The sequence below is a fragment of the Ascaphus truei genome, chromosome 3 (assembly GCF_040206685.1).
Source record: "Ascaphus truei isolate aAscTru1 chromosome 3, aAscTru1.hap1, whole genome shotgun sequence".
Lineage (NCBI taxonomy): Eukaryota > Metazoa > Chordata > Amphibia > Anura > Ascaphidae > Ascaphus > Ascaphus truei.
The window spans coordinates 21,410,929-21,428,489 of NC_134485.1; the positions used below are offsets into that span (position 1 = coordinate 21,410,929).

Sequence of the window (17,561 nt, forward strand, 5' to 3'; positions counted from 1 at the left end):
CCCGGGTTCTATGACCACCCAGGTTCTATGACCACCCGGGTTCTATGACCACCCGGGTTCTATGACCACTCGGGTGGTCGGGAACGTCGGCCACTTTTAATTTGTGTACTGTATCTTCTGATTGAATAAAGAAAATGTTTTTTTTAACTGAAGAGGAGTGCTGGGAACAACCATTTTCTTTTGTTTGTATACTTCGCTCGCATAGGTGGACTACGACATCCGCGCAGACACCCATGACAAGGTAAGTAACGTTAATTATGTTTGTATATACTTGATCAGTGCCTACTACTGCAAGTGTGTGTGTGTGTGTGTGTGTGTGTGTGTGTATATCTTAATATATAAAATCGAATGGTTAGTGAGGTTAGTGCTATCTGCGGTGAATCTGATTGGTCCGTGACTCTCATTGGCCAAGAGGTACGCCCCACTGTGACATCACCTCCTTCACTCTCACACACTTGCAGTCACACCACACGCCCAGAACCTCTGAGGACTCCTTGGTAAGTTGACATATCACACTGTCACCCCCCACACTCACACACAACCCTGTACACACAGTCACCCCCTCACACTCACACACTCAGTGTCACACTCAACACTGTACACACACTCACACTCAACCCTGTACACACACACACACACACTGTCACCCCTGTGTACACACACATTCACACTCACCCCTGTCAAACAACAACCTGTACACACACACACACACACACACACACTGTCAGGCCTGTGTACACACACACACACACACACACACACTCTCACCCCTGTGTACACACACACACATCTTACACATTCCACACATTCACACTCACCCATTACCTTTATTGTCCCTGTGCACATCATCTCTTTTCATCCCGCTCTCTGGCCACATGCCCGTCTAAAGCGCTCATATATGCCCGCCGCCGCGCACATTACACCGCCCGCACGCGTCCATTACCTTTATTGTCCCTGTGCACACGCGCGCACATTACACCCCCTCCGCTCACCTCTCCCGGCGCTCCCCTCATCTCCATCCCCGGCGGGGGAACAGGCAGCGGACCCCCTTCCTCCCTCGCGGCGCCTAAGATGGCGGCGCAACCGGAAGGACACCCTTCTTCCCTCGCGGCGCCGAGTGAGAAGATGGCGGCGGCCGGAAGTAGAGGTAGGTGTCGCGTGTGTGTCGCTCTAGGTGACGTGTGTGTGTGTGTGTGTGTCACTGTGTGTCTGTGTGACAGTGTGTGTGTGACTGTGTGTGTGTGTGACACTGTGTGTGTGTGACACTGTGTGTGTGTGACACTGTGTGTGTGTGTGTGTGTGTGTGTGTGTGTGTGTGTGTGTGTGTGTGTGTGTGTGTGTGACACTGTGTGTGTGTGTCACACTGTGTGTGTGTGTCGCCCCCCCTGCCTTTCATGCCCCCCCCCGCCTTTCACGCCCCCCCCTGCCTTTCACGCCCCCCCCTGCCTTTCACGCCACCCCCCCTGCCTTTCACGCCCCCCCCTGCCTTTCACGCCCCCCCCCCTGCCTTTCACGCCCCCCCCTGCCTTTCACACACCCCCCTGCCTTTCACACCCCCCCTCACGGCCTCCGGGCAACGCCGGGTATATCAGCTAGTATATATATATGAACAGTTTTAAAGACAGCGCACCTTTTTCCAGCACACCCAAATTGCTGCCCTGCTGGTGACGTGTGCCAAAATGTTGCACCAAATACCAATATTGATTAAGATAGTTACATGAACCAACTAGTGCTAGCCTATATGAGAAAAAATGTTAATTATAAAAATGTAATATACATAAAAAAACATATAAAAACCAAACAAAAAAATTGTAAAAAATGTGCAAAAATGTGAAAAAGAATGTTGCAATAATCTGTTAAATATTAATTGCAAAATATAGCATAAAATTACAAACAATGAACTATAAAAAATACTTAAGTCCAAATGAAGTCCATGAATAAATAAAACAAAGGTCCAGGCTGCTTCTTCTTGGGCTCACCAAGTTCCCATAGTACCTATTAGAAAAAGAAAAGGGAAAAAGCGCCCGATCCTTGTGTAAAATCAGATGAACATTTTAATAAATCATGGACAAGACAAATGCACACTTACTGTACAATTTGTCTGATAAAAACAGGCATTTTATGGGACCTGCCCATGCACCAAATGAAGACTCCACGGTCACCTCCGCTCTGCAATCTCCAGATTAGTTCTTTGTCCAGTATTTGAGAACGCCGTTTTCTCCAGGATGGATATTAACCACTTGTAAGGAGCTTCTCAGCAGCGTGCGTCCGCCATTGCTCACACGCATGTGGTACTGGAACCCGGAAGGACTTTACTTGCGTCTCCATGATCTCTCTCTGGTGCCAAGGCAGGTCAGCCACCGTAGTTTCAATGTAAACTGTCCCTACGCGTTTCTTCCGCCTTTGCGGATTTCATCAGGGGACAAAGAACTAATCTGGAGATTGCAGAGCGGAGGTGACCGTGGAGTCTTCATTTGGTGCATGGGCAGGTCCCATAAAATGCCTGTTTTTATCAGACAAATTGTAAGTGTGCATTTGTCTTGTCCATGATTTATTAAAATGTTCATCTGATTTTACACAAGGATCAGGCGCTTTTTTTCTTTTCTTTTTCTAATATATATATATATATATATATATATATATATATATATATATATATATATATATATATATAAAGCAAGAAAAAAACACTGTTGCGCTAGCCGGAATACCAGACCACAAGGGTGATGATTGCACACAAATAAATGTCCACCTGAAAACACTAATAATACCTGTGTGTACAAGGTGACTGCTAGGGATAAAACATGGAAGTGCATACAACACAAACACTGGAAGGGGAGGGTAAATGAAAAGGGGAGGGAATGGGGAAAAGGAAAGGGTTAAAAAAGCCCCAAAAGATAAGGTGAAAAAATAAAATGAAAAATAAAAGTGTCTTTCAACAGCTACTGGGTGTCGCTGCGTCTTCAGGAAAAAAACACCTTCCTCTTGATCTGTAGAACGAAAAGAAGACAGCGTGGCTCCCATAGCATAATACTGTAATTTAATAATAAAATAAACGTGCAGATGAATCACGGACATTTACATTGTGCAAAATAAAATCAGACAATAAATAGTCTTTACTATCACCCGATGGAGCCTCCGTAGATGTGTACCGTGTGTGGTGTCCAACACACTCCTGTCGTGGATGCCAGGAGGGTGCGCGCGCACCTGACCTCCTCCTGGTTGTAATCCCGCGAGAGTATGTGTCCACCAGTATTGTAGGATACTGACACGGTAGTTAGACTTCCTTGCCTGGGGGAATTTTCTTCGGCTGTGCACCGCCCTCCGTTTCCTGTTCTCTCTGTGCTGCTGCTGTCTGGATTGGAGCACGCCGTGAGGTTCCAGGCACTCGGCTGCTGAGGCGGGGCCCGAGTCCTCCTATATACACATACTGCTGAGGCGGGGCCCGAGTCCTCCTATATACACACACTTAGGCCGCGCTTATAGTGCCGGCGACGCGATGTCGCCCGGAAACAAATGCATTGTTGCAGACGCGTGCGCTTATAGTTAGCGGGGTTACGCGAATATTTTAAGCCGTCAATATTTGATTTTTCAGGGGCTGTCGCCTCATGTGACAGCCCCTGAACCAATCAATGGCCTGGTCGCTCGCGACGCCGCCGCAAAGCGAAATACAGCTTTCGCTATTGGCGACAGCGATGTCACGCATCGCCGTCGCGGGCCCTATACGCGCGGCCTTACAGTGGCAAGAAAAACTTTGTGAACCCTTTTGAATTTTCACGTATTTCCCATATTTCAATCCTAAAATGTTATTAGATCTTAATCTAACTCCTCATAATAGATAACGAAAACCTGATCAAACAAATTACAAAAAAACATGATACTTTTTCAACATTTATTTATCCACAACTGATTCAACTTTCAATATCCATGTGTGGAAAAGTATGTGAACCTTTAGATTCAGTACCTGGTGACGCCCCCTTGAGCACCAATGACTTCAACTAAGCGTTTCCTGTTACTGGTGGTCAGTCTCTCACATCGGTTTTGAGGAATTTTGTCACATTCCTCTTAGAGAACTGCTTTAACTCAGTGACCCACTTTCGGTTCAGCTTCAGCTCATTGACGGGATGGCCTGATATTCTCCTCTAGAATCTCCTGATGCAATGCAGAATTCATAGTTGTGTCAATAATGGCAATCCGTACAGGTCCTGAGGCAGCAAAGCAACCCCAAACCATCACACTCCCACCGCCATGCTTTACGGTTGTGATGAGGTTCTTCTGTTCGAACGCAGTGTTTCGTTTTCGCCCAAAATAACATTTCTCATTGGGGCCAAAAAGTTCTACCTTTGACTCGTCTGTCTAGAGAACATTGTTCCAGAAGTTTTGTGAATCATCTATGTGCTCTTTGGCGAACTTCAGAGGGGTAGCAACATTCTTTTAGAGAGCAGTGGTTTCTTCCTGGATATCCTTCCATGAACACCATTCTTGTTCAGTCTTTTTCTGATAGTTTTTTCATGATAACCTTCCTGAATAAAAAACACTCTTTTCGTAAATATCCAATAGGGTTTATATTAACCAATTCTATATCTTTTGAAACAAAATGATGTATGAGTTAGACAAGCAGTTTCTAATTAAGAGTCAGGGTATGTAGAAAAGTAAGTTGGTTTTATCAGGGGATAATTTGATTCAGATGTTTAAACCATACAGTTGTGTAGAAACACTTCATGCCACGATCAAAAGAAATCTCAGGGGACTGCAGAAAAGCAGTTATTGCTCATCAGTTTAGAAAGGAGTACAAAACCATTTCTAAGGATTTGGGGCTCCACCAATCCACTTTCAGACAGATGTTCTACAAATGGAGAAAATTCAAGACCACAGTTACTCTACCCAGTAGCTGTCATCTTACCAAAATTTCTCCAGTAACAAACCAACAAATCATCCAGGAAGTCACAAAGAACCCCAGCGTAACATCCAATGATCTGCAGGCCACTCTCGCCTTGGCTAATGTGATTGTTCATGACTCAACTATCAGAAAAAGCCTAAACAAGAATGGTGTTCATGGAAGGATAGCCAGGAGGAAAACAGTGCTCTCTAAAAAGAACATTGCTGCCCATCTGAAGTTCGTCAAAGAGCACATAGATGATCCACAAGACTTCTGGAATAGCGTTCTCTGGACAGACGAGTCAAAGGTAGAACTGTTTGGCCTCAATGAGAAACGTTATGTTTGGCGAAAACCAAACTGGCGAAAACCGAAAACTGTGTTTGAACAGAAGAACCTCATCCCAACCGTCAAGCATGGTGGTGGCAGTGTGATGGTTTGGGGCTGTTTTGCGGCCTCTGGACCTGGACAACTTGCCATCATTGTCAAGCCACCCATCTGTGAGCTGAAGCTGAAGCGAAAGTGTGTCATGCAGTAAGACAATGATCCTAAACATACAAGCACATCACAAAAGAATGGCTGCAGAGGAAGTAATTCTGCATTTTAGAATGACCTAGTCAAAGTCCGAACCTAAATCCCATCGAAATGTTGTGGCAGGACCTGAAGTGAGCTGTCCATGCAAGGAAGCCCTCAAATGTCACAGTTGAAACAGTTCTGGAAGGAACAATGGGCCAAAATGCCTCAAAACCGATGTGAGAGACTGACCAGCAGTTACAGGAAACGCTTAGTTGAAGTCATTGCTGCTCAAGGGGGTGCCACCAGGTACTGATTTAAAAAGTACACATACTTTTTCACACATGGATATTGAATGTTGAATCATTTGTAGGGAAATAAATGTTGAAAAAGTATCATATTTTTGTGTAATTTGTTTGATCAGGTTATTTTTTATCTATTATTAGGACTTAAATTAAGATCTAATAACATTTTAGGTTTGAAATATGTGAAAATTCTAAGGGGTTCACAAACGTTTTCTCGCCACTGCATAAATATATATATATACAGTATATTGTAGCAGGAGTACATTACTATCACTGGCCAGCTAAGCTGGTAGTCCCAGTTAAACATCAGAATGTTTCATAGAGGTTCAATGGGTAGTTAGTTATAGTAACCTGACAAGCACAGTCCTTTTCCATGTTAGGTTTCCAGTGTCTCAGGATTCTAGGCTCACAGTGCTCTCAGCCCTCTGTGTGAGAGAAAATGGCTTTATTCTCAGGTTGACAGTGTTCTCTCAGCCCTGTGTGAGACACTGACTGTATTCTCAGGCTGACAGTGTACTCTCAGCCTCTGTGTGAGAGATACTGGCTGAATTCTCAGGCTGACAGTATTCTCTCAGCCCGGTGTGTGTGACACTGACTGCATTCTCAGGCTGACAGTGTTCTCTCAGCCCTGTGTGTGAGACACTGACTGTATTCTCAGGCTGGCAGTGTTCTCTCAGCCTCTGTGTGCGACACTGGCTGTATTCTCAGGTTTACATTGTTCTCTCAGCCTCTGTGTGTGAGACACTGACTGTATTCTCAGGCTGACAGTGTTCTCTCAGCCCCTGTGTGAGACACTGAATGTATTCTCAGGCTGACAGTGTTCTCTCAGCCCTGTGTGTGAGACACTGAATGTATTCTCAGGCTGACAGTGTTCTCTCAGCCCTGTGTGAGACACTGGCTGCATTCTCAGGCTGACAGTGTTCTCTCAGCCCCTGTGTGAGACACTGAATGTATTCTCAGGCTGACAGTGTTCTCTCAGCCCTGTGTGAGACACTGAATGTATTCTCAGGCTGACAGTGTTCTCTCAGCCCTGTGTGAGACACTGGCTGTATTCTCAGGCTGACAGTGTTCTCTCAGCCCTCTGTCTAAGAGACTGGCTGTATTCTCAGGCTGCCTTTTTAAACCTTGCAGCCCAGGTTTACTGGTTCCCCCTGGAAGCTGCAGTCAGCCAAAGTTAACCCCATCATGCTGGGAACAGAGCATGTTCTAATCTGCTTACATATTTTATTGTAAGCACATTTTCCACTCATTAACAAGCCGTTAAAGATCACTGTAGCACACATAATATAATAGGACAGGGCTCTTCAACTAGGTCTCCAAATGTAACAAATCCAAAACAAATGGCAGTATAAGGGACACAAGAGTATTATAAAGTCATTTGGGTTACATCTACTTACAAAGTATAGTACTTCACGAATTTGCAAGCATTTAGAACTCCTGGATCATATACAGTTACATGACCTTAGCATATAAGACATAGGCTGTATCCAAGTCTGCAACGCTACAATGTACATCCCTTTGTTCAGCCGCAGAAAAATCTGCTTGGTCTTAACATTTCGTACACTTTTCTGCCAACGGAGCTACGGCAAATGGGATACACCAGACAAACACCTTTCCTACACGTCACACAGCCAAGCCGGTAAACACGTTTTAATACAGACTATTATAATCGTCTTACATTTACAAAGTAAAGGAGTACTTCAGTACAGCTCAACCCCCTTATAACGCTGTTCTTGGGGTCCAAAGAATCACATCGCGCTATAAGCGGATCGCGTTAGAAATAATGTACGATTGTATGCATTGTACAATAAAGTATTTAAGACTCCAATAATGGTTTTGTAAAGTATTCATAAATACGAAAATTGGGAGCCGCGCTTGCATCGCGTTATAAGCGGATTCGCGTTGTAACGAATCGCGTTATTACGGGGTTGAGCTGTATTAGGTGATAGCTTTTTTTTATTTGGACTAACAATTGATATTATAAGACAAGCTTTCAAGAAGTAATCTCTCCAAAGCGTGTCTTATAATATCATTTGTTAGTCCAAATAAGGTATCATCTAATACTGAAGTACTCATTTATTCTGTAAAAACACAACTGGACTAATATGGCTATTTCTACTAAATACATTTACAAAGACATTCACCACTCACTTACCTGTACCACGTAAAACACAATGCTGATAACCCACTTGATTTTTGCTAGTTGGCCTGTTCTTGCTTTTACTGTAAACGGAAAAAACATAACGTCGTTATCGATCATTAGAGAGAAATTCTGAGACAGCGGGAGACAGAAATGCCTGCAGTGGTCTAACATATGGGAAATAATAAGCAATTCTTCAATATCCACAAGAATTTTGGAAAAATCCATACAAAATGCTGTACAAATGGTACTCTGGCCCCAGTTGGACCACATCAAATATTTCCAAAAGCAGCAGATATTTGTTGGAGAAGTTACTGTCGTAAGGGTTCTATGCCACAGACGTGGTGGGACTGCCCAATGGTTTATCCCAGGGGTGGCCAACTCCAGTCCTCAAGAGCCACCAAAAGGTCAGGTTTTCCGGATATCCCTGCTTCAGCACAGGTGGCTCAATCAGTGGCTCAGTTAGAATGACTAACATTGCGTTAGGTACACAGTCAGGATTTTTACAGATTTATAACAGGAGCACCAAACAATTGTCAGTTTAGATAAGAATGTAGAATTATACATTGTCACGTGCTTTACATATACAAATCAGAAAGAAAAGAAGGGGGGGGAAGGGTAATGTGGTATTGCTGCTTTAAATAGACAAAAATGCAAAAAGTCTATGCGCATGTATATCCATAATACACAAAGAACATACATTACCAAACCAAGGCATGGTGAAATAATGAGACAGCACATGGTAATAAATTGAACAAAAAGCGTATAATTAAGTCCAACAAAAACTCCAACGTTCCAGTCCCGCCCTGAGGATGGTTCTCTGTGCAGGTCCGAAACAGTGGTGTTCTTGTTGGACTTAATTATATCCTTTTTGTTCAATTTATTACCGCGTGCTGTATCATCATTTCTCCATGCCTTGGTTTGGGTAATTAGATATCTATATCGATATATATATATATATATATATAGTCAAATAGAGCAGTTGGCACTCCTGTAGGTACAAGTAAGTTGTAGGTGCATGTGCCATAAATATAATATAGGTATACGATACCGTTCCGAAATCAGGCAATCAAGAGGCAACACACAAAAGGTAGTTTTTCAACACAAGTGTATTGGTGAAAAAGTGTTACATCTAGACCAACGTTTCGGTCCTCAAACCGGGATCTTCCTCAGGGAGATGTAAGGGAAGACTGACAGAGACACCACATATATATATACCCAAACTGTAGACAATGGTACCTAACAAGTAGTAGTGCTTGCCTGGCGCATGCGCACCACCAGTGAAGCGTTCTCCGGTAGTCATAGTAATCACCTGCTGCAAGCACTACAAGCAGAGGACGCTACATCACGGCCTGAAGAGTGGTTACTAAGGACGCTTTACACTTAGCGATGTACGAGCCGGGATTCCCTATGACGTAAGCAATATGGCGGAGCCTTACATAAGATATTCAGCACATGACGCCATTTTCGCAGTTTTAAATGATTTTTTTAAATTGTTTTAGGGCAATTGTTTCCTGACTTCAGAACGGTATCGTATACTAGATAGATACAATACACATTCATAAACACCATGGATGAAAACTAAAATAAATAAACAATGAATCCTCACCAACAGCGATAGAGGGCACAACACCCCAACGCGTCCAAAGCAGGACGGGAGAAACATGTATATAATATCCACAAATTGCGGACTAGTGCTGAAAATGATGGATTATAGAAGAACAGAACAAAAACCGAGAACACTCCCAACAATCAAAAAATTGAAAAATAAATGAAATAAATAAAATTTAAATAATTTTTTTTATTGTTGGGGGCGTTCTGTTTTTATGAAAGGGTATTGTTTTTTTAATAACTTTTAACTTATCAAATATTTTCTGTTGTTATTTTTATATTGATATAATGTTTATTGTTGTTAAAGATTTTTTTTTATCAGTTCGATTAATTTAGTCTGTCTATCATCATATCTGCTATCTAACCTTTGTTGTCTAAATGTTGCCTAGCAACAGTGGGGTATTTAAACTTCCCGTATCGGCTACCCCATTATCCTTTGAAAAAGTCGCTTGCTGTGACGAAACGCGTCAGGACGTAGGACTTGACACTACGCCATCACGCAGGAGTCTGTTGTGGTCTGAACTGACTCGGAGCGTTCGTCAAGACCTCAAGGATTTCCAGCAGGCAGCCTGTAACAGGATCTCGGCTGCCTCACGCCACCTCCGGTCTGATTCCCCAGCCGATTGGATCCCTCTGCTCACGCCGTGAGCCTGTCATCGGAGGACGGTGTTACCCGGAGCAGACACGTTGGCGGTGATATTTTATTCACAAATGCTGTTTTTATAGCTTACATTTGTAAGTGTGCCTGTTTCCCCCCCCCCCCTTGTCCACCCCCCTCCATTTATTAGTATCTCCTTGATAAAGGACCTGTTGGTCCGAAATGCGTAGGAGGTCCTTGTCTTTGTCCCCTAAGGGGGTATACTTGTCTCTTTTCATGCACTAATAAAGGAACAGCATTTTTACTCCACACCTGGCTCCCTGGCTGTGCGCCATTCGTTTTTTCCTCTACATTTGTAAGTGTGCCTGTTTCCCCCCCTTGTCCATCCCCCTCCATTTTAATTAAATATAAATTTATACGCTATGGAGCGTGCACTTTTTCTTTTCTTTTTAGGTCGTTCTGACTGGATGTGGTTCATCCTGGAAAAGCAGCCAGGACTCCCATATTTCAAATTGTCTTGAAAGATTGGCCTATTTGGACATTCATTTGGAAGAGGGGTTTATTATATGTTTTATTTGTATTGTTTGTTACTAGGTTATCCCATACACTTATCACCACTCACTTTCAAATTTTTGGATATTCCTCTTGTAGTACTTATTTATTTTTAAGAATTTCACATATATAATATATACTTTGTATTCACCTCAATTGGCGCTACTATAATATATATATATATATATATATATATATATATATATATGTAGCCCCCTTTCCCTGTGCCTAAGGGAACTACTCGGGCAACTGCACGTGCTGCTGCACCTGTCTGCTCACAGGAAGCCTAAGGCCCCGCCTATAGTGCCGTCGATGGCGACACGACGGGTGACGTCACACGTCGCCACAGGCGAAAGTTATATTTCGCCGGGTGGTGTCGTCGCGGCTTTCCCGGCATTTGATTGGTTCAAGGGCCGTCACATAAGGCGATAGCCCTTGAAAAATCAAATTTTGTCGGCTACCAGTTTTCGCGACGTTGCTCCGTCGCATTTTCGCCGTTGCGCTTACTATAAGCGGACTAGTGCTTGGCGGCAGCAATGCGTTTGTTTTCGGGCGACGTCGCGTCACCGGCACTATAAGTGCGGCCTAAGCCTCGGCCTCTGGGAGTCTGGGGTCAGCTCTTTCTCCTTGCGTGCAGCTCCTCCACCCATGCGGGATCCCAGCGTTGGCGGGATAACCCCTCACAGGAACCAATAACAGTAGTAAGTAATACACCACACAATGTATATAACTAAGGACAATTTGTGACCCTCCCACAAAAACATTAACATAAAACCCTTTGCCAAAACATTAATACTAACCATAACCCCAAACCCACCTAAAAATATTAATCATAGCCCTGCACCAAAACATTTACATAAACTATACCACCAAATATTAACGCTATTCCTACACTAAAATAAAAGCTTGTTATGAATTCTAACCCTACCCCAACGCAAATTCCTAACCCTATTGGAACTCATAACCCTAATTCCAGCACCAATTCTATCACTAACCCCATTTCTAAACCTGATCCTAACCTTAATCCTACTCATAACCCTAATGCTAAACCCATTTCTAACCCCATCTCTGTAAAGAGCAGACACACAGGCAGAGGTGATTCCTGCTTCTCTTTTGCACCACTACCAGCAGGGAAGTTTTGAGGCACAGAGGCCCCCCCCCCCCCCCAATATCGGAAGACAGGAATCTACGTTTGACCTTGGAGGGCTCCTCACAGGAGTCCCCCCCCCCTCCCCATCTGTACTTCATACTTCGTTTGGAGTCCCCTTTGTTCCCCTGCGGCTGCCTTTCCAGAGGGGCATGTCGCCCCCTCTGAGCTCCACAAGATGTGGGAGCATTTCCCCCTCCCCCCCATGGACGTTTTGGTTCAGAGGGGGAGTCACCCCTCAAAATAAAAAGAGGGAAGCTCCTCTTTCAGTCTTGAGGGAAGAGGGAGCCACCACCATGAGCTTCTTAAGGCACAGAGGGGCTTCCCCCCTTTGTGACGTAGAGAGAAGCTATGTGGGCCGCATCCTCACTGAAGGGCTCAACATTGGGGAAAGGCTATTTTCTCCTCTAGGATTGTTATCTTGGGTTTTATATCTGTGTTAAACTCATGCAATCTTCTGTAAATAAGTACTGCTTAACCTGAGAAAGCGAGAGCACGCTCGAAAGCTTGTCTTAAAATAAAAAAGCTATCACCCAATAAGGAATAGTCATTTACTCTGCACTATCGCAACTTGACTAACTGGACTTCTATTTAAAACGATATATTAGAAAAACGTATACAATATTTATGCTTAGATAAAAGAAGATTGGCTTCCTTAAATAATTCAATTTTTCTATCAATACCAAGTGGAACTATACGTAGTATAAGGGGGAGTGATGCTCTCACACGTCAATCTCCGGTTAAAAGAAAACATCATTTCGGTAATTGCACTAGCCTATTATGCTCTCTATTATTCCTCATTTATGTTTGCTCTTCTAGGGACCTAAAAAAATGTCAACATCCAAGGGCAGAAATCAGTGAGTTTTGTGCTTTCTGGGTCAAGAACTGGAATTTTTATGCAAACAGTATTATTAGTGAGACTCCATTTTAATCTGTACAACTTGTGATGCTGTCAGTGAGACTCACAGACAATGAGTGAGAGTTGACCTATATATTTATACAGGACCAGCCCTAGGGCAAGGTGAGCAGGGCGGTCGTCTTGAGCCCCGCTCCTTCAGGGGCCCCGTACTCCCTCCTCTTGTTAGGGCCGGGATCCAACTTCCGTCCGACCGGACCGCGGGCCCCCCCCGGACTGGCAACACCGCTTCTCACCGAGGGGTGGGTAGGTGTGTGGCGAATTGGGGGGGGGGCCTTACCTTCTCCGGAGTGGGTCGCCTCCTGTAGCGTCGCGTTGCCATGGTGACGGACGTCATGACGCCACTAGAAGAGGGACGCTCTTCAAGGTAAGTCCCCATAGCTTTTTTCACAGGGGCCGCTGCCAGCGAGACGCCTTGGGCCCTGCAATGCCTAAAGCCAGCCATGTTTTCCACATCTAGAGCCCAGTCCACCTTTGGAATAGCCTTGAACTAGACACACTGTGCAGGTGCTAGGCACACAGACTCCTTACTGGACCAACTGAGTGGACATGTCAACTCTCACTTATTTTCCTTCTATCTGTGTGTTAGGGCTACGTATAAATAAATCTTTGCTACAAGTGATTTTGTAGTAACAGGCACACACAGAAATTTAGCTCATCGCCATGCGCCAATGGACAGAACCAACTTGTACGTGCTGGGCGCTGCGTGCGTCAACTTTCGATTGCACAAATGTACAAAAATGATGCTACGGGTAGAGTTTGGGGAGGAGGGGAGTTGGGCTGTGGTCTGTGGCGCACATATGTATGCACCATAAATGCGTCAAAATTGTCTGCCAATTTTTTCTTGGTGTTAAAGATAAATGCAAGTAGACGCAAACAAGTGTCAATGCTTTCATATGCATGAACATGACACACCCCGTGCAAACGGTAAGAAACCGTGCGGCAAATGTAAGAACGTGAATAATAACATAACGAGTTTAGGTGAGTAATAGATTTGTTGAAGTAATGCGCATTTTTTATTTGTATTAAAAAAAATATAAAATATATATTCTTTATACATAGCCTTCCTAATGATTTTTAGCACGACCAGTGTCACAGTCTTCAGTGCAGTCTCACCGATAGAAATCTGTGCTTTTTCATTAAAATGCTAATTTTTGGTCTGAAAACCCCAAACTGGCTGATTTTTGGGCCTTTTAGGTTGTAATCTCTCGCGAATGGCTTAAACAAAGCAAAGACAAATATAATTAGAATGTAGGGATTATCAGCTCTTTAAATTGCTGTACTTGTGTTAAATGCATCATTTCAGTATATGGTTATAAACCGGGTATTCTGTGCCTGCTTGAAATTACAACTAATTTAAATTCAAAGTTTCAGGATAAGCAAAATGTGTGACATCATTCAAACAATACAAAAATGTGTTAATTTGTTTATTTTATTTAGCGCATCCGCATATATCTGCTTGTCATTTTAATATTTTTGATAATAGGAGGATATAGGTTGAGGTTGCATTAATATTCTTTTTAGCAAAAGAATATTTGAAGATTTGGCCGCCCTCGCGCCTCTGTAGGAAATAATGCTTGTTTGATTTTATCTTGTGTACTGTACAGTATGTTCTATGCAAACTAAAATCAGGGTGCTGAATATTTTGGAACTTCGTTTTCTTTTATCTGTCTCTGAAAAGAGTTTAGCGAGGGATGTCACATTGGAAACCAAGGTGCTAGTAAAGCAAACTGCTCCCATCCTTCTCTTGTCCACCCCTGGTTTAGCACCAAGGTAGAAAACTCCAGTCCCCAAGGGCCACCAACAGGTCAGGTTTTAAGGATATCCCTTAGATTGTAAGCTCTTCGGGGCAGGGATTTCCTTTCCTATTGTCTGATTTTGCTGCACTTATTGTATTATTATAATTCCCTGTACTGTATTCTTTGTGAAGCGCTGAGTACACTTTTGGCGCTATATAAATAAAGACATACAATACAATCCTTGCTTCAGCACAGGTGGCTCAATCAGTGGCTCAGTAAAGACTGAGCCTCTGATTAAGCCACCTGTGCTGAAGCTGAGACTGACTGAGCCACCTGTGCTGAAGCTGGTATAGCCTGAGAACCTGACCTGTTGGTGTCCCTTGAGGACTGCAGTTGCCCACCCCTGTGCCAAAGCCAATAACAAGTTGTTTGGAACTAAATGGCTGATGCCACAGCAATCACTGCAACATTGGCTCAGAATGAAGCTGATCTCCAGTTCCATTATTGTGCTAATATTCTCCATTGACCTTTTGTTTCAAGAAAAAGCTAAGAGCAATCAGCAGTACTTGGCCTTGAGTCTTCTTAATTATTGCACTTTGGGGAGGAGACCCAGAAACAGCATTCTAAGGCAGACATTGATGGGAGCTAATGGCCATTTGCCACACCTAATCTGCCCGTTTCTTATTTAATCACTTTGTTGACAATGCAGCAAAGAATGTTTCTCTTTTGTGCTGGGGTGTTTAGGGTGTATCACAACACGTGTAAATGGTGTCAACTGCATCCTACTGCTTTCAAAATCATGTCCCTGGGTCCTACTATACTTGGCTAAAGTGGGCAAGGGATACATGTCTATTTAGTAACCTGGATACAATAAAATCATGTATTGTACCTGGATACAATGCAAGGCTTGTCCCACGCAACTTCTCCAGAATTGTTCAAATGTGTTCTGCAATAATGTCTAATCTAACAGGGAACAAAAAAATAAGCCCCAAAGTCTAGCTCTGAAGAGCACAGGGAAATGATCACTGCTCACATTAGGAATATAAATACCAGTTCCAATCACAGCAGTGAATGCTGAATATCAGAGTGAATCTGAGAATTGACCATCTCCAGATAGAACACTAACCACCCCATCTAAATATATAAGGAGTATCACAAAGAGCCTGACACATCTCGTTACATGGAGATCCCAATAACTACAGTACTTGTACTCCATCTCCTGTGTCACACCCAAGCTTTTTCTTGCTCTAATTATATATATTTACATGAGCTGGGGAAGCAGTGCATTTATTTCTTTTCATACATAAAAAGGCCCTTTCTCCACCTCAAAACAAATACACAATATTCACCATTTTTTTGTATACAGGCAGTCCTCGGTTATCCGACGCAATGCGTTACTCAAAATGGCGTTGGATAGCGAAACGTTGTAAAGCGATACACGTTTTCCCATAGGAACACTGTTTAAATGAAAGGTTCCGTTCCTGAAGGCATTTTTAATGCTAAAATACACCAAATATTTTACGAAGGCAATAAGATATGCAGCACACACATAAATTATATAGTGTATATACTGTATTATATAACATAATAAATAATATATTATATAGTATAATATTATATAGTATAATATTATATATATACGCTCTTACGACGCTTTGCAACGTTGTTTATGTGTATGTGTATATATATATATACACATACACAACATTGCAAAGCGTCGTAAGAGCGTTGGATAAGCCGTTTTGGCGTTGTAAAAATGAACATAGGTATGCATTGCACAGCGTTGGATAAGCCATTCGTTGTAAAGCGAAGCGTTGTAAAACGAGGACTGCCTGTATAACAAAACAGCATTTTAATTGTTTTACCAAAGAGTTCTTCATCGATAAGCTTTAAAGGCCTGAGAAGCCCCTTAGTATGTCTAAGGAAGAGACCTGTGACCATCTTGAATTACGAAGGGCTATCACGTTGGAAGCTATCACAATATGCAACAATGCTATACTTTCCCACGGTCAATGCGGCTCCAGAACGGGGCACTGTAAAGAGATGGATAACCCAGTCATTTTCTCAGTGACCCGGGTTCCCCCTCTCTGGTGAGAGTCAGGCTTCTAGGTATGTAGGACTGCTCCCAGTTGATGGGTTTTCATTAGTAGATGCTTTTGAAAAACACCATCACTACAAAAGCATTAGTTGCGTTTCCTTGCTACTCGATCGCTATACTTCGGCTGTGTAAGCAACACACATGGGGTTTATAGCAACCACACCCACGTACCTGTGACCACCAGGAATCTGTTCAATCCAAACTAACCCTTACAGAAAATGCAACCCATTGAGACAATAAATTGCAGTTTTGCTCAAAGGTTTGTTATTTCTTCAGAAATGTTACTGAATGTAGAAAGTCGGTCTTGCATAAGACTGCACACCGCTATTTCGGGAAATTAGAGGCATTATCACGACTTATGGGGAGAGGAGATGGGAAAATCAGCAGTCTAGGGAGCAAGGGCAGATTTGGGCGATATTATATGGATGGTGTAGCTAACTACAAAGAAAAGGGAATCTTCTTCAGCTGTTTTATTGCATATTCCTCAGGAGGCTTATTCATTTGCTCCAAAATTGCATTGATACATCGCCCGCTATGTTTCATTTCTACAAGGACCAAACTCCTTACCAACACCCCCTAACATCCCCCCTCCACCCCAAACCTAAATGGGAACAGCTGTGTGGCTGGACCATACTGCACCCTGAGGCAAACTCTGTCCTGCAATTACCTTGTGTTTCAAGATTGCCCCTTATTCCTTCTAGGGCAGGGGTGGGCATCTCCAGGCCTCAAGGGGCACCAACATGTCAGGTTTTCAGGACATCCCTGCTTCAGCACAGGTGGCTCGACTGAGCAACTGATTGAGCCACCTGTGAGGAAGTAGGGATACCTTGAAAACCTGACTTGTTGGAGGCTCAGCCACTGATTGAGCCACATGTGCTGAAGCAGGGATATCCTGAAAACCTGAACTGTTGGAGGCCCTTGAGGACTGGAGTTGCCCACCCCATGTCCAGAGTGTAAGCTCTCGGGAGCAGGGCCCTCATTCCCTTCTGTATCTGTCTTGCGCTTGTCTGTCCTTATTTGTAATGTAACTCTGTTTGTGTCATTGATGTCACTCTGTACCGCGCTG

General features: G+C 43.4%; 1 protein-coding gene across 1 annotated transcript in view; it reads right to left on the reverse strand.

Annotated features, from left to right (window-relative positions):
- The window catches only part of GET1 (guided entry of tail-anchored proteins factor 1), a 52,806-nt gene that overhangs the window by 27,030 nt on the left and 8,215 nt on the right, over positions 1-17,561 (reverse strand). The window contains exon 3 of the mRNA XM_075593732.1: positions 7,850-7,917. Within this exon, the coding sequence (XP_075449847.1) occupies positions 7,850-7,917 (68 nt within the window). The remainder of the gene's footprint in view (positions 1-7,849; positions 7,918-17,561) is intronic.